Source organism: Triplophysa dalaica, chromosome 3 (genome assembly GCF_015846415.1).
Source record: "Triplophysa dalaica isolate WHDGS20190420 chromosome 3, ASM1584641v1, whole genome shotgun sequence".
In the NCBI taxonomy this organism is placed as follows: Eukaryota; Metazoa; Chordata; class Actinopteri; order Cypriniformes; family Nemacheilidae; genus Triplophysa; species Triplophysa dalaica.
The window spans coordinates 24,258,934-24,286,927 of record NC_079544.1 but is presented as its reverse complement, the minus strand read 5'-3'; the positions used below and the strand labels follow the sequence as shown (position 1 = coordinate 24,286,927).

Below are 27,994 nucleotides of genomic sequence, written 5' to 3'. Positions count from 1 at the left end.
TCTATAGCAAAACAATTACAAAATATAAATTTAGATTGTTATAGCTTTCCAATGATATATAGTTTGTCAGTATTAAAATGGAATTATATTGGATAACTTCAGTGTTCCACTGAAACGGTGACATTTAGCAACATTTAATAGTTTTTATGCTCACTCTTGTCATAAATGAATAAATTACTACTCCTACATAATTTATTTTTTAAAACACTGGTCAAATATGTATTCTGGAGTCTTAGACCTTTCCAATGAAATGTAATTTGTCATGATTAGATAAGACTTTAGTTGTGAAATATTGAATTAAACCTAGGTGTTGTGGTGGAATGGTGACAGTTAATATCATTTGTCTTTATATCAAGTTTTCAAGCAGTTTATTACTGTCCTATATGCATTATAGTCTTAATTAAGTTATAGTCTTATTTATTGTTTTTCATCATGCACATGTGAATTATAATACTTCTCATAGTTCTTCTTTTTTATGCAAAATGTTACTGAAAACCACATGAGTCACCACGGACCTCTTAACTGTCCCACTGACTTGATAAACTTACTCAAAAGCACTTTCTTGTTTTTATGTATAATGCAATATATTGCAAAATCTAAAGAAGCTCATTGATAATGAAAACTTGAAAGCAGATAACTTTATATAGTTCACCTCATTTGTAAGTTGATTTGGATAAAAGCATTGCTAAATGACAAAATGTAAATGTAAATTTGTATACATTTTAATTAGTCATGCTGTTTAATTACTTGAATATAAAACATTTTCGATGTAAAAAATTATTTGAGACAGAAATCATAAATGGTAATGCCATATTCATTTTTTACCATTCATGTCATGTTGGTGCAGCCTGAAAAATAAACAGAGGCAAACCTCAACATAAGCTAAGGTGACATATTGTTTCCATACAAGCTGACATGCTAGCTTTGATACTGATCTACTTTTTATTTTGAAAAATGTTTTGCTGTTTTAATCTCATTTTCTTTCAAGCAGTTCAACTTTTCGAGAAGATAAATGTTATTTCATTTTGAAAAAGTTATAAACGTTATGTTTCTGTTGGATGAATGATATTGTCAATGACATCGTTAAATTCCATTGTTTTAAGTTATCAACAGATTGTTATCAATACTGTACATTTTAAGGCGAGGGCAGTGACTTCCCACGGCACTCCCACATGGGATGGGCGTTTTTTAAGAGACCTTTTATAAACTCGAAGTCGGTGATCTTGCTGTGTGAAGACGTCTGTTTATTTATTTGAAGAACGTTTACGGTGTCCCGAAGAAAATCAGCGAACAAAGGTTAGTTGAACAGTCTGATTTGCTCGTGCCTTAATGTCCCAAAATTGCGTTGCTTATGTTGTTGAAAAGATGAAAGTATCACTCACGACCATGGATATTTGAAAGTTATAGCACGTCTATAAAGTGAACCGCTACACTGTTACTTTCCGTGTAACTTTTACTTTTGGAATTCCGTGTGTCTGTTGTGTAATACACGTAATACATGTTAAGGCATTTATTTTTGTTCATGTTTTGTATATTTGTGGTCACAAAAGTCATATTTCAAATCGGGTACTGCACATTTAAAAAATGTTTGAAATTAAAACATTTGGGCTCTTTATGGTTTTTAAAGATGTCAGAATTATACACCTTTGTAATATTCTGTGTGAGAGAAACTTCATGCAGTACATCCACTAAAAAAGCTGTCAGACATTTCTCCATAAAGGTGGGATCTGACAACAGATCATCTTTCATTTGTTTGAAGTTTTCTTTTTAAATGGTATTCGCTCGTGTCCAAATGCTGCAAAACATGGATCCATGAACAAAGGATGCTGGCTATGAAGAAACCACAGTTACATCTCGACATGAACACCACATGTATGAGTTCCAGAAGTGTTTGTGTATTGGCTCCAGCTGTGACTGGCACTGTTTTGACAGGAGAACTAAATGCGACGTTCCACACATAGTTCAGAAACCTCAGTACATCTCACCCGAGACCATCTGAAGCTATTTCCCTAACCCTAACCCTTCATATCTTTGCACAGATTATGATCTTTATCAAAGTTGATTCTTTCACCTTTCTCCCACTTTCTCTTTTTAAAGAGTGACACTCTTTTTTGGCACTGCTGCTCCGAAAATGATTAAAATCCGTTTTGATTCGAACAGAGATCTTTTGTTTTTTACATAGCCTACAGTACCAGAGTGATTATCATGTGCTTCTCGTGACTCCGCATCTCTGCGTGAGTTTAGCATCTGTTGAACAAATTCTTAAAAGGAAAGTTTAATCAGAAATCTGTCATCATTTTACGCATAATGTTAGATGCTGGCGTGTAAGTGCAGTCGTCACTAGAAGATTTGTAATATGGTGCGGGATTTATACGGGCGGCCTTTATGATAATGGTTTATCATTTTTGAGGTCTACAGTCTGTGTCCTCATTCACTTTCATTATAGAATATCCTCTTCATGATTTCTACTTCAGTGTTCCACAAATGAACGAAAAACTCATGATGTATTGCTGGTTTTTCAGGTGTACCGTTGCTTTAGGATCAGTCTGTTCCCTGTACTTTATTTCATTGCATTTGTACATTTCATTGAGTTGTGTTAGGAATGTGGTAACAACCCCTCCCTTCAAACTATCAAGCTGACATTGCTGTTGTTGATATGCTAAATGCTTATAAACCGTAGGAAAACAGCTCTGAGGGGTTGTTAAAGATACAGGAAGGGGAGAGACGAGAGGTGCAGGTTAGTCTTATCAGAGGTGCCCAACCAAGGAATAACCAAGGGATATTGCATTCCAACAATAACAGTCGGGTTTGACTGCAAATAGATGGACCCAAGTGTGAGCCACAGAAGTGCACTCCAAAAAAGCAACATAATGTTAACATTATTAGCAGACAGTGAAAGTGACACTCACATTGATGCCTGGGTGGGGCTGTGTCTTTGCTAGGGTGTCGTTAATTGTGGTTGCTATGTGGTTTCCTAATAGAATCTTTTATCATTTACTCACCCTCGAGTCATTGTAGTCCTGTATGATTTATTCTGCAAAACACAAAAGAAGATATTTTAAAGAATGTCGGTGACCAAACAACACTGACCCTCATTGACTTCCATTTATGAACAGAAAACCACAAGACATTTCTCTAAATATCTTTTCTCGTGTCATTTGATAAAAGCAACAGTTGTATATGCTGTTAAAACAGAGCATGTTGAATCTTGTTCGTTACTCAGCACTCAGATTATAAACTGAGTTGATTCAAGGTTCACATCATGGAAATGATGAAATGGATAAAAGGTGTGTGGACGTCTGGAAGTGTTTCTTCAATCTTGACGTCACATAATGACGACTTGATCTCCAGTTGTTAATGTTGAAGTTTGTTGCCATGTGTTTACACAGAATTTGGGCGTTGTTCACATTCATTTCTTTTTCATCGTGTATTGTGAAAGGTGTCACAAAACCTGGGCTTGTAGACACACCCATGGTGAAAGCAGCATAAACAATCTTTATTGTGTAATTTGTTTCAATGAAGGTTACAATATAATTAGTTCTCAAGCTGTTCCTTCAAAATCCAAGGGCCCATAATAGTGGCATGTAGGACCTGGTGCCTCCTCCTTTCGTGTGGATATATTTGCCTGTTACTTTCACTGTCCTTGGCTTTAGACCAGCTGCTGGGTTATCTTACACCTCATAAGCACGCGGTTACAAAACTGGACACAGATCCCTATGACCTCAGGAGATCGGAGGTCACAGTGGACTGTGATTTAGGGTGGCAAGATATGAAAGAGGTTTACATTGCTGGCATTCCAATCATTTCAATCTGCACTTAAAGGATTTATTTTTATTGCTGATTTGTAATCATGATGTATTGTCATTTTTGGCGGATAATTTTAGATATGTTTCAGAGCTCAAAATTGAGGGCAAATCCTAACTAATGCAATATGCAGTATGCAATATGAGTCTTCAAATAATTTTTTACATCAAAAATGTTTTATATTTAAGTAATTAAACAGCATAAGTAATTAAATTGTATACAAATTTTCATTTACATTTTGTCATTTAGCAATGCTTTTATCCAAATCAACTTACAAATGAGGTGACCTATAGAAGCAATTGGAACAAAATAAGGACAACAAAAAGCATAAGTGCAGTAAAACAGGTCAATAGCCTGCCTCAGTATATGAAAAAGTTTTTTTTTATGATAGAAAGAGTAGAAAAGAAATGAAAGTCAGTACTAATCGGCCAGGTGCTGACGGAAGAGATGTGTATTTGGCCGATTCTTAAAGATGGCTACAGAATCTGCTGATCTTGTAGCAGCGGGCAGATCATTTCATAGATGTGGAACCGATCCAGAGAAGGTGCTGGAGAATGATTTTTTTTCCCTTTTAGGGATGCCACAACAAGATGACGTTGTTCCTTCGTTAGAAGAGCATAGGGATGTGGCAGGTACTTAAGTCTGTATTAGCAAGTGAAGGGGCTGCCGAACCAGTGGTGGTTTTGTAGGCCAAGAGCAGAGCTTTGAATATGATGCGAGTGATTACAGCGAACCAATGTAACTTAATGAAGAGTGGAGTGACGTTAGCTTTTTTTGTTCATTGAAGACTACTCCTGCCACTGCATTCTGGACCATCTAAAGAGGTCTTGTAATGCAAGCTGGGAGTCCTGCCAGCAGCACATTGCAATAGTTCAGTGTGGAAAGGACTAGAGCCTGCACTAGGACTAGCGTCTAATTAAACTATAGCCTATTTAAAAATATTTTGGATAAAACAGGAACACTTAGCAGCTTGCATAACACAGATATGTTAAATAGTAGCATTTCAAAGTTGTAAAAATAAAATAAAAAATATGCAATGGCAGGTTATCGGTTTCAAGGTTGTAAGAATCAACATTTTCTGTGGTAAATCTTCTAAGGCATGAGCTGTGTTTTCATGTGTCTGATGTTTCTAATATATGCTACACTTTTTTTTAAAGAATATAGTAATTTAAAGGCTTTATTTTTATATGACATCCATTTTCTATATGTTGCTTAAAAAAAATGGATTGTTCCCATGTCATGAAACACTAAGGGTGGTGAGGACATGGAGACAGAGCACCCAAGTGCAGACAGGGAGTAAGGGGTTAACAAGACTTTAATAAATAATAAATACAAAACAAACACCCACGGGGGAGTAACAGAACAAAACATGGAAACAAGGACTTAACTAGACTAACGCTTGACATTTAAACTACAATAAACTGAACTAAACAAGACTCACCACGGATGACAACAACAATGAACCAGCACAAGACACGAGACACGAGGTCAATATAAAGTGAACCAAATCAAGAGGGGACAGGTGCAGGGGATAAACTAATTAACACTTACTAGGAAACAGGAGGGCAGGAACAATGACAAGACCGGAAAGAGAGTATGGCAACTAATTGGTGCCAAAATAGTCTCTCTCCAACATAAAACAAGGGATCCTGTCTGATTCCAACTCCATTCCATTCCATTTTCTACCGCTTATCCGAACTACCTCGGGTCACAGGGAGCCTGCGCCTATCTCAGGAGTCATCGGGCATCAAGGCAGGATACAGCCTGGATGGAGTGCCAACCCATCGCAGGGCACACACACACACACTCACTCACTCACTCACTCACTCACTCACTCACGCACTCACACCCTACAGACAATTTTTTCCAGAGATGCCAATCAACCTACCATGCATGTCTTTGGACCAGGGGAGGAAACCGGAGTACCCGGAGGAAACCCCCGAGGCACGGGGAAAACATGCAAACTCCACACACACAAGTCGGAAGCGGGAATCGAACCCCCAACCCTGGAGGTGTGAGGCGAACGTACATTAATGAGAAAACCACTAAGCCACCGTACATTAATGAGAAATTGAACAGGTGTTTCTTATAATCCTTTAGGTGAGTGTATATACACTGATATATTTCTGTGTATATTTCTGACCATGTCCAAAGCTCGAATCATTTCAAATTGGTTTCTTGAACATGACAATTTGTTCACTGTACTAAAATGCCCCCCACAGTCACCAGATCTCAACCCAATAGAGCATCCTTGGGATGTGATGGAACAGGAGCTTTGTGCATCCCAGAAATTTCCATCAACTGCAAGATGCTATCCTATCAATATGGGCCAACATTTCTAAAGAATGCTTTCAGCACCTTGTTGAATCAATGCCACGTAGAATTAAGGCAGTTCTGAAGGTGGAAAGGGGGTCAAACACAGTATTAGTATGGTGTTCCTAATAATCCTTTACGTGAGTGTATATATATATATTATATTATTCAATTATTCAATATTATTCAATGAACAAATACAAAAATAAATATTTTAGGTATATTCTACAAATTGTGGTAATACTCTTGGATATAACACCTCTAAAAGTCATTAAATGCCTGTTCAATTCATTGTCTTTTCTATTTGCCTGCAGGGCTGTAGAGGTCATGACCCAAGTCTTATGTTTAGGAAACGGAATGATTCATTTTACACAGATAACTACTTGAACACAGTTACTGACTGGGCGTTTTCCTGTTGCTATGGGCAAATCAGATGTCATGTGTTCTCATGACATCACTCTTTAATCCAGTTCTGACACGAGTGATTATTTCATACCTGAATAAAACATGTCAATGCAGATGCTGTTTGGCTTTATGTTTATACTCTTGTCTTGGCAACCGTAGACTTTATGGCGTACAGTGTGGATGCTTCAGTAACGTCTAGAGCAGCATTGCATACATTCTTGTGCAAGCGTGCTGCACTCATTCACCTTCATACAGCAAGCAAAAAAATATTGAGCAATCTTGGTTCCTTCCATGGTTTCTTTGCGTAAGCTTTTGGAGTTTTCTGAGCCCTGTGTTGCAGTAATTGTGAGAAAGTCTTGTAAAAACAAAAGAAAGTGAACTGGCTGATATGACTGAGAGAGGAAACACATGGTTTATATCTTCAGTGTTTACTCAGCGACCCCGGACAAAATGCTTATGCAATAGCAGAACTATTCTATTGTTCTTGATTTGGTCTTTTGTCCATCAAAGTACCTGCGACCAGTTATCGTGTACAAATAAAAAACAAACGTGTGTTTTATTTGCAATCTTAGGCATGCCATTCAATGTATGGAATGCTTGGAAACATTTTAGAATTAGCAACCTGTGACCAAAAGAGCAACTACTTTAGTAGCACTGTGAGAAAAACTTTTCTTTCCGTGGCTTATGAATGTCCTGGTTATGTAACATGTGGTGTTCAGAATGGATAACTGGGATACTGCATACTTTAGTGTTTAAAACAGAGTTCAACATGTGTGGGATTTGTTACTTTTATTATTGCACCATCTTTGAAAGCACTTTATTTCTTTGTTTATACTCATTTTCTAATAAAAGTTTGTTTTTGATTTGTTCCAGTATGCCAGGAGACAGACTGTCAATCAGAGATAACTTGGCTGTCGGCCGTTTCCACGGTGTTTCTGCGAGCAACAGTCATGCCGTTCCAGAGAAACAATCTGAGGTGAGGAAGAAGGAGAACGGATGTAGCCGTTGGTTACGGGAGGCTTGTCCCGGTTGCCTCCGTCGACAGAGCAGCTCGGATGATGTCATGGATGATGTGGTTGAGGGAGAGAATGAGATCCCATCAACACCACTGCCCCTCACTGTTGACACAGATGTGGACGGTAAAGTGTTTTAATGTTCATCAGTCTGATGCATATTAAACAAAAGTTACATCACAAACCAAACCAAACGATTTCTTTTCTTGTGTTTGTCCTTCCACTATCAGACTTATCTCTGAAGGTGTGTTCTGTGAATCTGCTGAGCCAAAAATCTCAGCAGAACAGGAAAGAGCATCACACACACAAGTTCCACGGCGACCAGCTCATCATCCGCAGAGGCCTGGCCTTCCAGATAGAGCTTGAACTGTCACGACCTTTCAACCCGAACACAGATAAACTTCACCTGGAGTTGAGGACAGGTCAGTATAACGCAGGACTGTTTGATCTTTCTGTGATTTTCTTATGAAGTGATCTATATTTAAGACTAGATCAGTTCATGCACTATTCTTAGAGGGACGTCTCGGGCTACAATTTGTTAATAACTTTTAAAAATCATATATTTTTATAATATTCATACATGGACAATACTTCCATATTTACATCAAAGATATATTTTCATAAATTGTAAAGTACCCATTGTGAAAACATCCCATGTTGTATATACTGGAGTGTTTTTGAACTAACGATCGAATCTGAATCTTTTTAAATATGAATCTTTTTTTGTGGAAATGTTCAACAGCTGTGTGCCTGTGCAGAAATAACAATCCCACCCTGTGACAACTGACCCCAGTCTCCCCCACACCTATGTTACATCAAAAATAACATTTCGCCGTCATTTAAAGTAGTTTCCTCATTTATGTCAATAACTACACAGCACGAGTATTTGGTTTTAGCTTTGTGCTGTTGATGATTAAAAAATGAAATCTTGCACAAAACCCTTATGATGACAAGGAATTGGAGGACTGTGACGTCGCCCGGTATGAAGCAGCAGGGGCCCCACCCTGGAGCCTGGCCCGGGGTTGGGGCTCGTATGCGAGCGCCTGGTGGTCGGGCCTTCCCCCATGGGGTCCGGCCGGGCTCAGCCCGAAGGAGCGACGTGGGGCCACCCTCCCGTGGACCCACCACCTGCAGGAGGGACTGTAAGGGGCCGGTGCAAAGTGGATCGGGCGGCAGTCGAAGGCGGGGGCCTCGACAACCCGATCCCTGGACCCGGAATCTAGCTCTAGGGACATGGAACGTCACCTCTCTGACGGGGAAGGAGCCTGAGATTGTGCGTGAGGTTCAGAGATTCCGACTAGATGCACAGCTTCGGCTCTGGAACCACTCTTCTCGAGGGAAGATGGACTCTTCACCACTCTGGAGTTGCCCATGGTGAGAGGCGGCGGGCTGGTGTGGGTTTGCTTATAGCCCCCCAGCTCAGCCGCCATGTGTTGGAGTTTACCCAGGTGAACGAGAGGGTCGCTTCCCTGCGCCTTCAGGTCGGGGATAGGTCTCTCACTGTCGTGTGCGCCTATGGGCCAAATGGCAGTGTAGAGTACCCGGCCTTCTTGGAGACTCTGGGAGGGGTGCTGGAATGCGCCCCGACTGGGGACTCCATCGTTCTGCTGGGGGACTTCAACGCCCATGTGGGCAACGACAGTGACACCTGTAGGGGCGTGATTGGGAGGAACGGCCCCCCTGATCTGAACCCGAGTGGTGTTCTGTTATTGGACTTCTGTGCTAGTTACAGCTTGGCCATAATGAACACCATGTTCAAGGATAAGGGTGTCCATCAGTGCACATGGCACCAGGACACCCTTGGCCGGAGGTCGATGATCGACTTTGTGGTTGTTTCATCTGACCTACGGCCGTATGTCTTCCCTCGGGTGAAGAGAGGGGCGGAGCTGTCAACTGATCACCACCTGGTGGTGAGTTGGATCAGATGGCGGGGGAGGAAGCTGGACAGACTCGGCAGACCCAAACGTACAGTGAGGGTCTGTTGGGAACGTTTGGCTGAATCGCCTGTCAGAAAGATCTTCAACTTCCACCTCCGGCAGAGCTTCGGCCAGATCCCGAGGGAGTCTGGAGATATTGAGTCCGAGTGGACCATGTTCTCCACCTCCATTGTCAACGCGGCCACCCGGAGCTGTGGCCGTAAGGTCTCCGGTGCCTGTCGAGGCGGCAATCCCCGAACCCGGTGGTGGACACCGGAAGCAAGGGATGCAGTCAAGCTGAAGAAGGAGTCCTATCGGGCCTGGCTGGCTTGTGGGACTCCAGAGGCAGCTGACAGGTACCGACAGGCCAAGCGGACGGCAGCCCGGATGGTTGGGGAGGCAAAAACTCTGGTCTGGGAGGAGTTCGGTGAGGCCATGGAGAAGGACTATCGGTATCGAAAATACTTCAAGGATCTCCTCAATCCCGCCGTCACGTCTTCCATTGAGGAAGCTGAGGCTGAGGGCTCGGAGGCGGACTCGCCCATCACACGGGCCGAAGTCACCGAGGTAGTCAAGAAACTCCTTGGTGGCAGGGCACCGGGGGTGGACGAGATCCGCCCTGAGTACCTCAAGTCTGTGGATGTTTTGGGGCTGTCTTGGCTGACACGCCTCTGCAGCATCGCATGGGGGTCGGGGACAGTGCCCTTGGACTGGGGTGGTGGTCCCTCTTTTTAAGAAGGGGGACCGGAGGGTGTGCTCCAACTATCGGGGATCACACTTCTCAGCCTCCCCGGGAAAGTCTATGCCAGGGTACTGAAGAGGGTTCCGGCCGATGGTAGAACCTGGGATTCAGGAGGAACAGTGTGGTTTCCATCCCGGTCGTGGAACACTGGACCAGCTCTATACCCTCTCCAGGGTGCTGGAGGGTTCATGGGAGTCATTCGACTGTGTCCCTCGTGGCATCTTGTGGAGGGTGTTCCGGGAGTATGGGATTCGGGACCCTTTTCTAAGGGCCATCCGGTCCCTGTACGACCGGAGCAGGAGCTTGGTTCGCATTGCCGGCAGTAAGTCAGACTTGTTTCCGGTGCATGTTGGACTCCGGCAGGGCTGCCCTTTGTTGCCGGTTCTGTTCATAATTTTTATGGACCGAATTTCTAGGCTCAGCCAGGGGCCGGAGGGCATTGGGTTTGGGAACCACACAATTTTATCTCTGCTCTTTGCGGATGATGTCGTCGAACTGGCCCCATCAGACCTGGACCTTCAGCATGCACTGGGACAGGTTGCTGCCGAGTGAGAAGCGGCTGGGATGAGAATCAGCACCTCCAAATCTGAGGCCATGGTTCTCAGTCGGAAAAGGGTGGCTTGCTCACTTCAGGTAGGTGGAGAGTTCCTGCCTCAAGTGGAGGAGTTCAAGTATCTGGGGGTCTTGTTCACGAGTGAGGGAAGGATGGAACGGGAGATTGACAGACGGATCGGTGCAGCTTCTGCAGTAATGTGGTCGCTGTACCGGTCTGTCGTGGTGAAGAAGGAGCTGAGCCGCAAGGCGAAGCTCTCGATTTACCAGTCAATCTAAGTTCCCACTCTTACCTATGGTCATGAGCTGTGGGTCATGACCGAAAGGACAAGATCCCGGATACAGGCGGCCAAAATGAGCTTTCTCCGCAGGGTGGCTGGGCGATCCCTTAGAGATAGGGTGAGAAGCTCGGTCACTCGGGAGGAGCTCAGAGTAGATCCGCTGCTCCTCCACATCGAGAGGGGCCAGCTGAGGTGGCTCGGGCATCTTTTTCGGATGCCCCCTGGACGCCTTCCCGGGAAGGTGTTCCGGGCATGTCCCACCGGGAGGAGACCCCGGGGAAGACCTAGGACACGCTGGAGGAACTATGTCTCCCGGCTGGCCTGAGGACGCCTCGGTGTCTCCCCGGAAGAGCTGGAGGAAGTGTCTAGGGAGAGGGAAGTCTGGGCATCCCTCCTTAGACTGCTGCCCCCGCGACCCCGGCCCCGGATAAGCGGTAGAAAATGGATGGATGGATGGATCTTGCACAAATTATTTCAAACTGGCCGATATGAAAGGAAATACTGCCTGCCAGCTCAGTTTGCTGATAAGAGCTTGAACACATCTGTGTTCTTGAAGCTGCTCTTCTGTTATGCCGCACCCAACGTTATGGCTTATCTCACTCCTGGAGGTGAAGTGAGGGAGTGAGAAAGGAAAAATAGATTGAGGACGTTTTGCTAAAATTTCCATTTATGTAGCACTCTATAAAGAACAGGGAAATTAAAAGAGGAAGGGCCACATTTCATCATTGAACTCCTATGGCCGGAGAATAAGAATGATCATTATTGGATTCATCTTCCATGTGTAACTGAATCACATTATCCCAGCATTAACCTCTATTTCGAAATGTTTCAACAGTGATCGTTATCCTCCCATGTGAATTAATTTACCAGGAATTTCGAATCCTGGAACAAATTCTACACATTCTTTAACAAACCAATCCTGCAACTCCCCAAACCATGTGTTTCGTGTTGATTTTGTTGTTCAGGTCCTCTTCCCCTGGTGTCAAAGGGCACGCACGTCATCATACCGTTGGTGGAGGAGCTACAAGATGAGCGCTGGGAAGCCAAGATTGTGGAGAAGAACGCCTCTCGAGTCAAGCTGTCCATCAACTCCTCTGCCACCGCTGTTATCGGAAAGTACAAGCTGAGCATCACAACACAGTACCTGAAGAGTGGCCAGACGAGCATGCACGACCATGATGAAGATATTTACATGCTCTTCAATCCCTGGTGTGAAGGTGAGAGGTGTTAAGATACTGTATTCCTATATGAAGTAAAACTCACAGATGAGATATCTTTATCTCCATTATTTCTCAGTGACATCAATGAGATTAAAAGGAGAGCAAATGAGAACTATTCCTTGAAGCTCATCCTAAGAGAAAAATCTCTCCTGTCATGAGAGTTTCAGAAGAGATATCAACAATTTATCAAACTGATCTCAGATTTGTCAAATCTGCAACCTCTATAATCATCACTCATTTTATTCTTCCATACTCTTCATCTATTCAAACAATTACAATATCATTTGTCTCAATTTTGTCCATTTTAGGATAAACATCTGAGACTTCATTGATAATAAAATGAAAAACAACTGAGACCTCAATCTAATCGCCTTAGCGATGAAACCGTAACGTTCTTCTCTGGGATTTTTTGGCTTTAGTATGTGAATTTGTGGCTCATAGTCCCAAATAAAGTTGTTTGCGTTTTTTAAAAATCATCCAATACCAGAAGAGACGCCAAAGCACATTTATATATTTAGCCTAAAATATTCCACATTCAACTGTTAAAACAATATATCATGAAGGTGCAAGTTTCCTCCTGTGGTTTTGTGACTTACCTCATCACAGCAGGACTGAACACGCTCTTAAATGTATTTGTGCTTAAGAACAGAAGGTTGAAAGAAGAATATTGGCTTTACCCAAGCTACCATATCATCAGTTTTATTGTTCTAGACTCTAGAGCATGGTTGGGCACTTTTCATATGTTTTTTTTTAATACAGGAGTTTGATACAGTATGATATGCAAGTGTAACTTTCACAAAATGTTTTTCTGAGTAGGAAAAGCAACAGTCTGCCTAGAACATTGTGTGTTGCTTATTTTATTTATATGGCCGAAGAGAAAGTGTGGAGAATAATTAAGTTTTTTAGTGCAAGCAACCTAAACTAATATATGGTGAAAGTTCCAAATGAAGTCATCATTCCTATGCCCTACTCCCTAGGGCAGAGCCCTTAGAGTTTAGACTTTGGAGTGAACAAGACTGGGTTTCCCAAAACCTTCTTAACGCTTCAACATTCTAAAATTATAACTTAAGAGTGGTAGCATTATATTCTTAAGAACGACGTAGTGAGTAAAAGGATTCGGGAAACCCAGCCCAGTGCATTTGCGTGCCCTTATGCAGACGTTTGGAGTGCACTTGGCAAAGGGATCGTTATAATTTCCTCATTGACATGTTCCCGTTACAACGCAGCAAGGTGTCCATCAGCAGATGTCGCTTTTTTATTGGCATAACTTAAGCATAAAACCTAACTGTTTGCAAATAAACATATTTTTTTTAAGTTTTATATATATTAGTGTTTATATATTATATAACATAATTATCAACCTTTTTTAAATGTACTATTTTAAAATATAGACTTTATTTTGAATGTTATCCGTGATGGTTTGGTACGAATACACGTACCCTAACGCCCTAATATTTATACTTATACTTTTATCAATAGTAGTATACTTGTAAGTGTACTTAAAATTGACACACTTTCTAAGTTTAAAAAAGTTTGCTTTCAAGTAATTTACAGTATTCAACTTTGAATACACAACTAGTGCGTTTTTCATTTAAACTGCACGTGAACTGATAGTTTACTGTCACGGTTCTGCCTATCTTGTCTGGCTAATTCTTGGTCTTGAGGCAGAACCAAAACAGAATTCCCTGTTTCATGTGGGGAGAGACATTTTGGACCTTTTGGCCTTCCATACTCTCCCCTAGTCTCGTCTGTGTTTCCCGCCCTTTCCGTGTCATTAGCTTCCCCTTAGTGTTTCATCTGTTTCACCTGGTCCCCATTAATTATCCTGTGTTTTGTCTCCCTATAAGAGTCCTCATGTTTCTTTGTCTTGTGCCGGTTCATTGCTTGCTTTGCATTGTATGCAGTACCTGTTTGTATGTACCTGTATGCTGCGTTTCCTTGCCTGTAAGTTGTTCCTTGTCCTTTGAAGTTCCTGTATAGTTAATGTTAGTGTAATTCAAGTGTTTGTTTTCTTATAGTTTAGTTAGTCAGTGTTCTTGTCCTTGTTTAAGATTATTGTTTATCCTATCTTGTTTTCCCCCTCGTGGGTTTTGTTTTGCCTGTTTTTTAGTGTCTAATAAATCTGTTAACCCCTTCACCTCCTTGTTTGTTCCTGAGTCTGCCTGCACTTGGGTTCTCCTGCCTTGTCTCCTCGGAGATTCCTGACAGAATGAACCGGCCAAGATTGAACCCAGCAGGCATGGAGGCGAGACGCGCAAGTCAGGCACGTCGCCTGTGTACTGTTCGTCAGGGATACGGCGACGTGCTTGGCTTCGCGGATCGCTTCTTTGAGACTGCAGGGGAGATGGTCCATGATGAGCAGGAACAGATGGTCCTGTTCAATGGCGGCCTCAACCATCCTCTAACGCGGGAGGAGATGCAGATGCTGAGACCGCTGGGCTTCACCGAACTGATCAGGTACGCCATGAATCGGCCGAAGCCCAGGGTCTCAGTCGAGTCCTGCTCTCCTTCTCCGCTGGCCGGCATCCCCGAGGGTCATTCCCTAGAAATCGGGGTCATGGGCCTCTCCCCATCCTCTGCAGTCTCTTCACCCCCACCCACTGGTCTCTGTGGCAAGCGGGGGAGGAGATCTTCTTCGGGGTCTTCCTCGGAGGCCTCCAACCCTGAACCAGTCGAGCCCTTCACCTCCTTCCTTCAGCCAACCACCAGGCGGGTGGCTCGGCTGAAGAAGAAGAGACAACGGAGGGCAGACAGGAGTCCTGTGGTCCCGAGTCCTGTGGTCCCGAGTCCTGTGGTCCCGAGTCCTGTGGTCCCGAGTCCTGTGGTCCCGAGTCCTGTGGTCCCGAGTCCTGTGGTCCCGAGTCCTGTGGTCCCGAGTCCTGTGGTCCCGAGTCCTGTGGTCCCGAGTCCTGTGGTCCCGAGTCCTGTGGTCCCGAGTCCTGTGGTCCCGAGTCCTGTGGTCCCGAGTCCTGTGGTCCCGAGTCCGGTGGTGTCAAACCCCAAATATTTTTTGGGGGGGCGCTGTGGGAAGGTGACGGTCCGTCCGGCACCGAGCCCGGCCCAGCAGCCGCCGGAGGTCGCTGCCCAGCCGTCAGAGAGCGCTGCCCAGCCGCCGTCAGAGAGCGCTGCCCAGCCGCCGTCAGAGAGCGCTGCCCAGCCGCCGTCAGAGAGCGCTGCCCAGCCGCCGTCAGAGAGCGCTGCCCAGCCGCCGTCAGAGAGCGCTGCCCAGCCGCCGTCAGAGAGCGCTGCCCAGCCGCCGTCAGAGAGCGCTGCCCAGCCGCCGTCAGAGAGCGCTGCCCAGCCGCCGTCAGAGAGCGCTGCCCAGCCGCCGTCAGAGAGCGCTGCCCAGCCGCCGTCAGAGAGCGCTGCCCAGCCGCCCGAGTCAAGCCCGGTCCAGCCACCGGCACCAAGCCCGGTCCAGCCACCGGCACCAAGCCCGGTCCAGCCACCGGCACCAAGCCCGGTCCAGCCACCGGCACCAAGCCCGGTCCAGCCACCGGCACCAAGCCCGGTCCAGCCACCGGCACCAAGCCCGGTCCAGCCACCGGCACCAAGCCCGGTCCAGCCACCGGCACCAAGCCCGGTCCAGCCACCGGCACCAAGCCCGGTCCAGCCACCGGCACCAAGCCCGGTCCAGCCACCGGCACCAAGCCCGGTCCAGCAGAGACCGCCGCCGTCAAGCCCGGTCCAGCAGAGACCGCCGCCGTCAAGCCCGGTCCAGCAGAGACCGCCGCCGTCAAGCCCGGTCCAGCAGAGACCGCCGCCGTCAAGCCCGGTCCAGCAGAGACCGCCGCCGTCAAGCCCGGTCCAGCAGAGACCGCCGCCGTCAAGCCCGGTCCAGCAGAGACCGCCGCCGTCAAGCCCGGTCCAGCAGAGACCGCCGCCGTCAAGCCCGGTCCAGCAGAGACCGCCGCCGTCAAGCCCGGTCCAGCAGAGACCGCCGCCGTCAAGCCCGGTCCAGCAGAGACCGCCGCCGTCAAGCCCGGTCCAGCAGAGACCGCCGCCGTCAAGCCCGGTCCAGCAGAGACCGCCGCCGTCAAGCCCGGTCCAGCAGAGACCGCCGCCGTCAAGCCCGGTCCAGCAGAGACCGCCGCCGTCAAGCCCGGTCCAGCAGAGACCGCCGCCGTCAAGCCCGGTCCAGCAGAGACCGCCGCCGTCAAGCCCGGTCCAGCAGAGACCGCCGCCGTCAAGCCCGGTCCAGCAGAGACCGCCGCCGTCAAGCCCGGTCCAGCAGAGACCGCCGCCGTCAAGCCCGGTCCAGCAGAGACCGCCGCCGTCAAGCCCGGTCCAGCAGAGACCGCCGCCGTCAAGCCCGGTCCAGCAGAGACCGCCGCCGTCAAGCCCGGTCCAGCAGAGACCGCCGCCGTCAAGCCCGGTCCAGCAGAGACCGCCGCCGTCAAGCCCGGTCCAGCAGAGACCGCCGCCGTCAAGCCCGGCCGCCCAGCCGCCGCCGTCAAGCCCGGCCGCCCAGCCGCCGCCGTCAAGCCCGGCCGCCCAGCCGCCGCCGTCAAGCCCGGCCGCCCAGCCGCCGCCGTCAATCCCGGCCGCCCAGCCGCCGCCGTCAATCCCGGCCGCCCAGCCGCCGCCGTCAAGCCCGGCCGCCCAGCCGCCGCCGTCAAGCCCGGCCGCCCAGCCGCCGCCGTCAAGCCCGGCCGCCCAGCCGCCGCCGTCAAGCCCGGCCGCCCAGCCGCCGCCGTCAAGCCCGGCCGCCCAGCCGCCGCCGTCAAGCCCGGCCGCCCAGCCGCCGCCGTCAAGCCCGGCCGCCCAGCCGCCGCCGTCAAGCCCGGCCGCCCAGCCGCCGCCGTCAAGCCCGGCCGTCCTGCCGGCCCATCAGCCGGCGTCAAGCCCGGCCGTCCTGCCGGCCCATCAGCCGGCGTCAAGCCCGGCCGTCCTGCCGGCCCATCAGCCGGCGTCAAGAACTGTCCTGCCGATCTTCCGACCGGCGCCAAGCCCTGTCAAGCCCCCTGGGGCTCCGCGCTCTGGTGCGTCCCCCAGGGCAAGGACTTCCCCACCCAGCCCTACCCCTTTTGGACTTCCCCCCATGTCTTGTTTGCCCCCACCCCCCCTCCCTTGTTTGTTGTTTTTGTTGAGTCACCCCAATCCCCTGTTGATTCTTGCCTGTCTGCCCCTTATCTTGTTTTCCATGTTTTGTTTAGTCTTGTCTATGTCCCAGTCTGTCTTGTCCTGTGGGTCTCCTTGAGGAGCGTCAGGATGTCGCTCCTTAAGGCGGGGGTTCTGTCACGGTTCTGCCTATCTTGTCTGGCTAATTCTTGGTCTTGAGGCAGAACCAAAACAGAATTCCCTGTTTCATGTGGGGAGAGACATTTTGGACCTTTTGGCCTTCCATACTCTCCCCTAGTCTCGTCTGTGTTTCCCGCCCTTTCCGTGTCATTAGCTTCCCCTTAGTGTTTCATCTGTTTCACCTGGTCCCCATTAATTATCCTGTGTTTTGTCTCCCTATAAGAGTCCTCATGTTTCTTTGTCTTGTGCCGGTTCATTGCTTGCTTTGCATTGTATGCAGTACCTGTTTGTATGTACCTGTATGCTGCGTTTCCTTGCCTGTAAGTTGTTCCTTGTCCTTTGAAGTTCCTGTATAGTTAATGTTAGTGTAATTCAAGTGTTTGTTTTCTTATAGTTTAGTTAGTCAGTGTTCTTGTCCTTGTTTAAGATTATTGTTTATCCTATCTTGTTTTCCCCCTCGTGGGTTTTGTTTTGCCTGTTTTTTAGTGTCTAATAAATCTGTTAACCCCTTCACCTCCTTGTTTGTTCCTGAGTCTGCCTGCACTTGGGTTCTCCTGCCTTGTCTCCTCGGAGATTCCTGACAGTTTACTAGTTTCATGCTGCACAATTTATTAAATGAAAGTACACTTTGAAATATACTCTCAGTATACTTTTACAACCGTGAAAAACAATATTTAATGGGCTTGAGTAAACACACTTACAAGCCAAATTAACCCTGTATGCTTCGTATCGAGATGAGTGTAAGCCAAATATATTTTAAATATTCTTCAATTAAATGTTTCCTTCAATAGAATTTTAAGTCAATTTCTGAGAAGCACATAAAAAGAAGATTGAAAGTTGACTTCCTTAAGTTTGGTTGTATAGAAGTATACTAGTAGCCACTTGAGATTTTGTAAGGGACTATTTGAAAACATAGAATATTATTCCACAGAAGTGAAACTAAAGAATCCCAGAATGTATTAATTGTACTTATTGTTTCAGTCATGCTTTGCAGGAATAAAACGGCGATATCTTTCTTTTAATGTCAATTCTTTGTTGAAAGAAAATTGTTTTAGTATGCTAGTTTGCAGATTTTTCTCATGGGTGGTTTATTACTTAGAGACAGTTCATTCCTTCCTGTGCTGGATGCCAAGGGTGTTTAGTAAGGAAAGAGTGATCTGCCAAATCTTCTGCTCGTAACAAGCTAATCTCTTGCTTTTCTATTGAACTCTCCCCCTCCCTCTCTGTCTGTCTTCTGTCTCTTTTTTTTCTCTCGCTCTTACATCAACCCACCCCTCACATATCATGCCCTTCCCTCTATCTCGTCCTTTCTCACCCTGACTCCCTCTTTTTCTGGCCCCTTTCCTGTAATTCTTTTCTCCTTTTTTCAGCCAAATGTCTGTTTTTATTCTTCCTGTGCCACTCTGTAGTTCTGCTGAAAGCTGCTGGTTCACTACTGTTTTACACGTTCAATTTGTTACTTGAAAATGAAGAATGAATACGCTTGTGTTGATATTTGAACTTTTATATGTCTGACATTTTAGGAATAGGTTTGAAGAATAAAAACTTTTGTTCACAATAGTTTAAGTGAAAGCATTACAAACTGAATTGGAAAACACAGAAATATCTGGAAGGATGTGTTATACATAGTAGCCAGTAGTTTGTTTTGACTGTAAGGCGTATATGATGGAAATATAGCAATATAACTGACTCAACTCTGGTTTCTATTTCTAAATAACTATTTTCATAATAATTTGATCTTCACGCCTCTTTCCATCACAGCATGTCTGAGTCACTACCGATCAGCCTTCACTCTTCCCTATTTTATTTCCGTCTCTTTATCATCACTTTCTCTCCATTTCCTGCCCCCACGCACGGCCCCTCCCTCTTTGTCCGATAGTCACACCCATGTGTGGAAAAAGAGTACGTTCAGGAAGCACAGGTCTCGTGATGATGCTGTCATACCTTAAAATGACTTGAGTGTGTCAAACCAAATTAAAGTCTGCACGTTCTCACAATGTCTCTCTCTCTCTCTCTCTCTCTCTCTACTCTCAGAGGATGCGGTTTACATGGAGAGTGAGAAGGAATTGAAAGAATACGTTTCAAATGACACTGGAAGAATTTACTACGGCACTGAGTTCCAGATTGGAGCCCGGACGTGGAACTTCGGGCAGGTGCTGAGATGAGAAACACACAAAGCATTTTTTTATCTGCGTTACACAAATGAAGAGCAATACTGGGGCCGCCTCATCATTTTTACTTGGAAAGCAATTTTAGATCTGATTGGTCACATGGGTTCTGGTAGACAGTTGTTGTTGCGATGAAGTTAAAATATGCACCAGATTAACTGGCTGTTTTACCGTCTCTCCAAATAAAAGTTTTTCTCCCATTTGGTCGTTGAAAACCATTGAGATTTAAATAACACCATAAAAAATCTCTTTCTCTTTTTTAGTTTGATGAAGGTATTCTGGAGGCCTGTCTGTATGTGCTTGAGAACAGCGAGGTTCCTCCAACAGGCAGAGGAGATCCCATCAATGTGGTCCGAGTCATTTCCGCCATGGTAAATTTGAGATGTTTTCCTCACCCGGAATGAGTGAATCCAGCTTTGACTTGAGAAACCGATAAAAAAACAGCAATTTTCTTTCTCTGTTCTAGATCAACTCTCCAGACGATCGCGGCGTTCTGGAGGGAAACTGGTCTGGGAATTACACGGGTGGTACTTCTCCCACTGCTTGGAGTGGCAGTGTGGATATTCTCAGGAGTTACCACAAAGAAGGCGGAACGCCCGTCAAATACGGGCAATGTTGGGTGTTCTCCGGGGTCACAACGACAGGTGTGTGTCGAAGAGTTTATTTACAGAGCAAATTATGGACCTTGATAAACACAATTCAGGATTCAGAATAGGTCAAACATCTGATGGAATAAAACAAGAGCGGTCAATGTTTCATCTATGGTTAACGTTAAACCAACATGCAACCATTCTTCAGCGTTTCGACCATTATCTTAAATCTGTACTTTCGATTCTGTACCTCTGTTGGTCGAAGAATATCATGGCTTTGATTCTTATGAAACACACACGCTGAGAAAATGTTAAACTTCAATGCATTGTAAATAGTTTTGGATAAAAGCATTTGCCGAATTCATAAATGTGTTCGACAGGGTTCAGTGATTTTATAAAACAGGCTATCGTGGGTTTGTGTGAATGTTCTCAAATCCACCAGATGAGAAACCACATGCCTAATTTACAAACCGATCTTGCAGACAAAAACAAAAGTGAGTATCTCAGGAGTCTGGCTGGTGTCACGTGTCTGAAGGGTTTCGTATTTATTTTTAACTGCGGTCAGAATGCTCTGCTGTGATATTCATAGCTGATCTCCGCAAACAGACCTTCAGTTTAAAATACTCTCGTTTGCATTCTGTTCATTCCACACTGAGACGTGAATAGACACACAAAGAGTCCTGTATTCTCTAATCTAGCTTCACCATCAGTTGCTTTATTAGAGATTCCTCTATTGAATTGATGTTTATCTTATATCTACATTTTATTACCTGTATATTTATGCATTTAAACATCCTTTGTGGAAATAATTGGAGGATATATTAACAGAAATGCAATATCATATAGATGAAACATTATGTTTTAATTACTTTAAAATTAGCTATTTCTATCTACATACACCACGGGTCCCCTTACATGGAATTCACCATGTTGTTTCTATCTACAGTAGTCCGAAACAGAAAAACTGCTCTGCAGAATGCGTTTCATAAATACATTATCTCTTTTGGCAAAGAAGCGAAAACGCGAAGACATCCTAGTCCTCTCTCAACTGTCGTAGTCCTTTGAAAGGGAAGTGTGAAGTTAGCCGTTGGTTGCAATTCACAACCTCACCGCTTGATGCCTCTGAAAACACTGGACCTTTAATATCTAATACAATGCTTTCAAAGTATACATTTTATTAGGACGGTATGGAATGTGTGTCCTGTTAGCTTTAAAGGTTTTCTGGTTTACTATATCTGCATGAAAATGAATCTTCCTCTCTCTCTCTCATCCCCAGTTCTGAGATGTTTAGGTATTCCTACACGTTCCATAACAAATTTCCAGTCTGCCCATGATACAGACGTCTCTATGACAACGGATGTATATTTCGATGAGAATATGGACTCCATCGATCGCCTCAACACTGACTCTGTGTGGTGTGTATTAGAAGCTACTTTTTTATGTATGTTTCCATAAGCAAGATAAAAGGGATAATGGCATCATGAGTGCAGAATTCTAGATGAGAAAGAATACAGAATACATTTTGAAAGATTTCAATCAACTGAAAAAGTGTCTGTTGAACTTTTTGGCCAATCTTATTTATTTATTTAATTGTCTTTTTTCCTTAAATATCTAAAAAAAGAATGCCCTCGTCTAATGTTTGAAAGACTGAAGTCATATCAGTGACAGAAAAAGGTGTTTTATCCAATATAGGGGTGGTCTTTTCTTCATGCTGATTCTATGTTAAGGTTCATATAATCAATTACCTCTCCTCTTTTTATCATACACTTTGATACAAAATAAATAAATCATGAGTGACACGTCTGCAAATAAAATACTTCAGCAATGACTTCTGTAATCTGCAGCATTTGCTTTTGCATTAGGATCATTGTTCCGAAACACACGAAAAATTACTTGTATGATTCTAACAACCTTTCCGAAGGTTACTGCTTTAACACGCCCCTCTTTGTGACTCCTTGTCATTTTATAGGAATTTCCATGTTTGGAATGACTGCTGGATGGCCCGTCCGGATTTGCCCCCCGGTATGGGCGGTTGGCAGGCTGTGGATTCAACACCTCAGGAAACCAGTCAGGGAACGTATCGCTGCGGCCCGGTGTCGCTCGCCGCTGTGCGCTCGGGACAGGTCTATCTCAAATACGACGCACCTTTCGTCTTCGCTGAGGTGAGTCCGTGCCAACATTAAGAAAGTGTATTCAATTCGGTTTGAAAAAGCAAAACAATTCACTCCTTGTTTGGGCTGTCCTGTGGATTTGTGGTCTCCGTGTGTTCCAAGATCATAAAAGGGGCCACGACATGAAAGAGATTTGTGGTTTTTTTCCTTTCGAAAGAAAGCGGATATAAATCAGATTCTCTTTCTCAAATGGGCCTTTTGGAAACCTTTAATTCCTATGGGATGGGCCCCTGTTAGTTTTTTTTACACCGTTTCTTTCTTTGAAAGCTCCATTTAAAATGGCATTTCTGAGCTCTAAGTGCTTCTCTGATGCAGGTGAACAGCGATAAGATCTACTGGCAGAGGAGCCTGGACGGCACCTTCAGTCAGATCCACATCGAGAAGAATGCGGTGGGTCATTGCATCAGCACCAAGGCTGTGGGTTCGGATGAGCGATCAGACATCACCCATGATTACAAACACCCTGAGGGTAAGAATGGCATTCACACATTTTAAAGCATTTCAAATGTATTTTCTTAAGAACATTAATGTCTCAACCTGCCTGAAAGATGAGAAATATAGACTAGAAACTCAACGATGCACATTTTCACTGTCAGAAAATCCTATAAATCTTTGTAGCAAAGGGAAGGTGGGATGAAGCGATGATGAGTGACTGCGTCTGGAACATGGTTTGTGAGGAAAGACAAAAACGATCAGATGTATACTACTCCTTTTAAGGAACGGTTATGTTAAACTGTTGTTTTGAGCTCAGTCTTATGCCAGTACCTTGTCATTTCTGCATACGAGTAATACTACGGAAAAATATAAATGTGTGAAAATATTTTTTAGTTAAAGGTAAAAAAAAAAAAAAAATCTTATGCAGCATGTTAAACTTCATAAAGAAACAGGAAACATTTAAGCGAAACACAACTTGTACATTTTGACCAAATCAATCTTAATTGAATCTCCAAAGGTTTTGACCAGCGAGTGTTCTGTCTGTCACTAGAATGAAAGTGAATCACATTTTATTTTTGTCAATTTACAGGTTATAAAATTTATTTTGCGCTCAGATTTTTCTGTCATTTGGGAGAAAGTTTGAAAGACAGTTTGAAAATCCAATTGTGTTATGAGGTTTAGTCACAAGCTCTTTTTATTACAGTTAAATGGTTAAATAAGTGTAAAACACAGACAGATGTGAGGGGTGACTAACAGTAATGACTTCTTTTAATTATACGTTTGTGGTTCATCGTTGTTGTTTTTTGGTAAATGAGAAATTTACATTCACTAGTGGAACATTCTTGTTCTTGGTAATATTTACAAAAGCAATTTACAATGGATTGCACAGATTACATTACAATCCAATTTCAGACATCCAAAATTCCTCTGGCCGAAGCACTCGACTAACCAGTATAGTTCACCAGGCCTATTATAATCATTGCTTCTTTGCAGTATCTTAAAATTCCAACTTTTTTTTTTTGGCTCGCGCGTTGCACTTTTAAAGCCGAGGACATAATGGAGTTCTCAGTTATGATGTTTAAAAAAAAAAAGCGAGAGATACAATTACATTCAGTTTAGGGCTATAACATTTGTAAAAATGCAGAAAGACTTAATTTGATTATTTCCACCTATGATAATCCAAAAGGAAAGAGATCTCCTTGTAATTCCCATGGTCTTTGATCTCATCAGGCTCGGAGGAGGAGCGTATCGCTGTGGAGACTGCCTGTCGCTATGGCAGCAAACCGGATATGTACTCCAGTCCCGCTGCTGAAGATGTGCATGTGGAGGTGAGGATGGTGGGAGATGGTCCACGCATGGGAGGAGACGCCCACCTGAATATTGTAGTGCGGAACCTGAGCTCTCAGCCCCGCAAAGCCAACCTCCACAGCCAGGTGGCGGTCATGTACTACACCGGTGTCTTGAAGGAAACTATGAAGAAGGACAAACTACCTGTGGAGCTCATGCCACATGAAGGTCAGTATGGGCCTTTGACAACTTCTGAACGATAACATACCTATATGTTTTCCGGACACGTCTCGGCAAGGCTTTCAGGTGCATCTTCCGGAGGTCGAATTGTCGACTCTGAGGTTCTCACATTTGAGTAATTTTTTTTTATAAAATTAACATTTATTTTCTCATAAGACACATATGGTCACCCTATACTTATACTATACTTTAATTGTACCATGCTTGGTAAACAAATTGTTTATGTATAAAATATGTGTTTTATTTGCCAAAATGTGCAATTCCCAAAGTTCAGCAATGTATCCCACAATGCAATGCGCTCACCTCACCTAAAAAAACTTGTGTAACATATAAACTGGAAGTAGTATCAAGCATTTTTATGAAAGCCAAAATGTGGATGTCAACAAATTACTATTACTTATATGATAGATACTTGAAATGTATCACGTGACTGTAATATTTGTTGTTGTATTGCAAACTAGTGTTCGGAAGATGATTTCAAATGCATTTGTTCTAAATGTTTTAAAAAATCTGACTTCCTTTAGAAAAGGTTATTGACTGGATCCTGCCATACGAACAGTATCAGAACCAGCTGGTGGACCAGGCGGCACTCATGCTGACCCTGTCTGGGAGGGTTACTGAGACCCAGCAGGTTTTGGCCAATCAGACCAGCTTTAGACTCCAGACACCTGATATTAAGATTGAGGTGAGACAGGCAGAACATACAGCTACTCATAGACATTTTTTGTGCCAATGTTTGAACATGATGACTACTATAATATATCAAACAAGTGAGGTATTACACATTTTTGCCTCTCTTTGTAGCCTGTGGGAGAGGCTTATGTTGGCAAAGAAGCGTCAGCAAAGATCACATTCACAAACCCTTTGCCATGTACCCTACGCAATGTGGTGGTGCGAGTGGAGGGGCTCGGACTGAGAGACCTCCATCCCATCAAAGTGGGGTAAGTGGCCTAGAGATTTCTCATGCTAACACCATTTTAAAAATCAGAAAAAAAATCTGGGGATAAAAATGAATAAAATGTATATATGTATAAGTATTACTATTGTATTGCTTAAAAGTCAAATATTAACTCTTTCTGTTATTTTGACCTATTTCTCCAGTTTTCATTTTCTGCAAATAAACTAATAGAATAGAATAGAAACAATATTTTAAGTAAAATTTGGGAGAAATATTGCACAGATTGAAACCAAGTGATCATTTTACTTAAACTCATCCATAAATACTAAATTTTAAAAGAAATGGTCTCTGAAATAATCTCTTATTTCTTCCGGGGCTGTATATAACATGATTAAACATACATATATAAACAGTTTATATAAAGGAAAATATTTTTCTTTGCTGAAGGGTAGTTGTTGGTATAGTTCACCCAAAAAATAATTCTAATCATTACTAACCCTAGTGTCATTTCAAACCTTTCAAACCGGTTTCTTGTCCATACAATAGTAGGGAAAGGGGTCCAGTGCTGTTCAGAGTAAACCATGACAGAATTTTCATTTTTGGGGGAACCATCAATTTAAGTCTTAAACCAAATGCATCATACAGCCACAAAAGAAGAATAACAGAGTTCAAAACTGTTCATAAAAGTTTGATGGTTGCTAAAGGGCTAATAGTAAAACTAATGTAAATTCCAATGTCTCCTCCTTTTGAAAACTTTCTTGTAAATACATTATTCACAAGCTATATCTGATTTACACAATATTAATAGATGCTGTTTTAATTCATCTGAATGATATCAACTATGTTCACACTCCTTGAAAATTTTGATTTTCTAGGTTTAATAACAGAACATAAATATTTAATTAAGAAAGTCTTCATCTATCAATGTGTTGTGTTTCTCTTTCAGTGATGTTGGCAAACATGCCAATGTGACGGTGACTGAACACTTCCTCCCGACTATACCCGGTGCGAGGAAGCTGGTGGCGTCACTGGACTGCAGACAGCTCAGTCAGGTGCATGGTGTGGCTGACATCATGGTTCATGAAAACTAGTGAATTCAGTTCACTGAGTCTGTGTTCCTTCACAGTGTTATTTCTGTTGCAGCAGATACTGCCCTTTTACTGTCATCACTGTTTCAATGTGCATTATACTGAGCTAAAATGTTGTTTCTTTAAATATACAAAACATTTTCAAGAAATAACTTATACACACATTTTTAAAACAATTGCCACTGATGTGAATGAAGTACAATGGGCTCCAAAACTTGAGACCATGTGTTTAAATGATGGATTTCTTGATTTAGAGATGCAAAATATAAAAAAGGCAAAAGATAATTTTCATTTCGACTCAATATAAAAGATTCTCACAATTATTGTTATTATGGAACTTTTGACAAAATATTTTAACTGAAATTCTAAAAGAATGCAAAAAAGAAATAAATTTCACTTATGGTCTTAAGTTTTATAGACCCTGATGAATTTATCTTGAAGCATATACATTTTTATTTTGGTTTATGTTTATGTTAAACATATGTTTGCATAGCCTTATATATTAACTGCTTGTTAGTTTTAATTTGTATGTCTATGTTCAGTTTATTGTCCTCATTACGTGTAGTAGTTGGCAATCGTTACACCACAGAAGAAATGGTATTCACATATGATAATTATTTTTTTATATGTATGCACTGACTGTAAATCTAACAATCATAGAAATGCTAACTGAAAGTATATTTCTGGTGCCAAACACACATGCCGATGCATTTCAAGTAATTCTATTACCTTATATTGCATGTTGTTCATGAAAATGTATGATTTAGGCATTTTGGCAGATTAGTTTTAAGTTTGTTCGTATGGATCACATTGACGCTGTAAGAAGTGGACTTTGAAACACCATAATCAGCACTAAACTATGAAGAACTCTTCATGTAATATTAATATTTTATGATTAAATATTTTATATTCCGTATGTTTACATTATTTAACTATGTAATACATTTTATGAATCATTTTGAAGATTTTCTCTCTGTTGTTTTATTCCAACATGTTTTTCTCACCGACTTTCCTTATGTTGTAATTCAAACAAATGTCAATAATCCTGAGGTGACCTGTCTAAAAGATGCATTAAAAAATCAATTCACACAAACACTTTTGAAAGTCAAGAAATTAAATTTGAACAAAATAGTTCACTCATAAACAGGGCACAAGGTGCTTATGATACAAATATGATTATCCAAACCTAAATTTATATTTATAACATGTGCACTTTTGGTTTCACGTTTTGGAATAAACCAGGAGTGAACGTTAGTTAAATAAGGACATGTATTTTTATAAATGTGCCTTAAAAAATATTACTGGTGTGAATCTTGAGTCTTGTATTGATATATTTTTAATTGAGACCAAACCTTGTCAAAAGAAATGATAAAAGTTAGTTTTGATTAAAAGCCTGCAACCGTGGGCTTTAAACCACTACATGCTCTTCTATCCTTAAAGAAATGTTGATTTAGTGGCTTTGAACATTTTTAGGCACGTTGTCCCAAGAATGTCAGGGATTGGTACATAAATCTGTGGTATTGGAAAGATCATCAGGGCCTGGTTTCACATACAGGGTTTAGCTTAATCCATGTCTTAATTGAATTAAGATATTTATGTCGCTTTTATAAAAATGCCTTAGAAGAATACA

General features: G+C 43.3%; 1 protein-coding gene across 1 annotated transcript; it reads left to right on the top strand.

Annotated features, from left to right (window-relative positions):
* Positions 1-1,197: 1,197 nt before the first annotated feature.
* tgm1l1 (transglutaminase 1 like 1) lies at positions 1,198-27,327 on the top strand. The gene is made up of 14 exons (XM_056743213.1): positions 1,198-1,296; positions 7,396-7,661; positions 7,766-7,957; positions 11,992-12,243; positions 19,522-19,640; positions 19,919-20,026; positions 20,122-20,299; positions 21,522-21,660; positions 22,215-22,407; positions 22,732-22,885; positions 24,082-24,366; positions 24,903-25,063; positions 25,183-25,319; positions 26,223-27,327. The coding sequence occupies exons 2-14, from the start codon at positions 7,397-7,399 to the stop codon at positions 26,365-26,367; spliced, it is 2,328 nt and encodes a 775-aa protein (XP_056599191.1). The 5' UTR covers positions 1,198-1,296; position 7,396; the 3' UTR covers positions 26,368-27,327.
* The last annotated feature ends 667 nt before the right edge of the window (positions 27,328-27,994 follow it).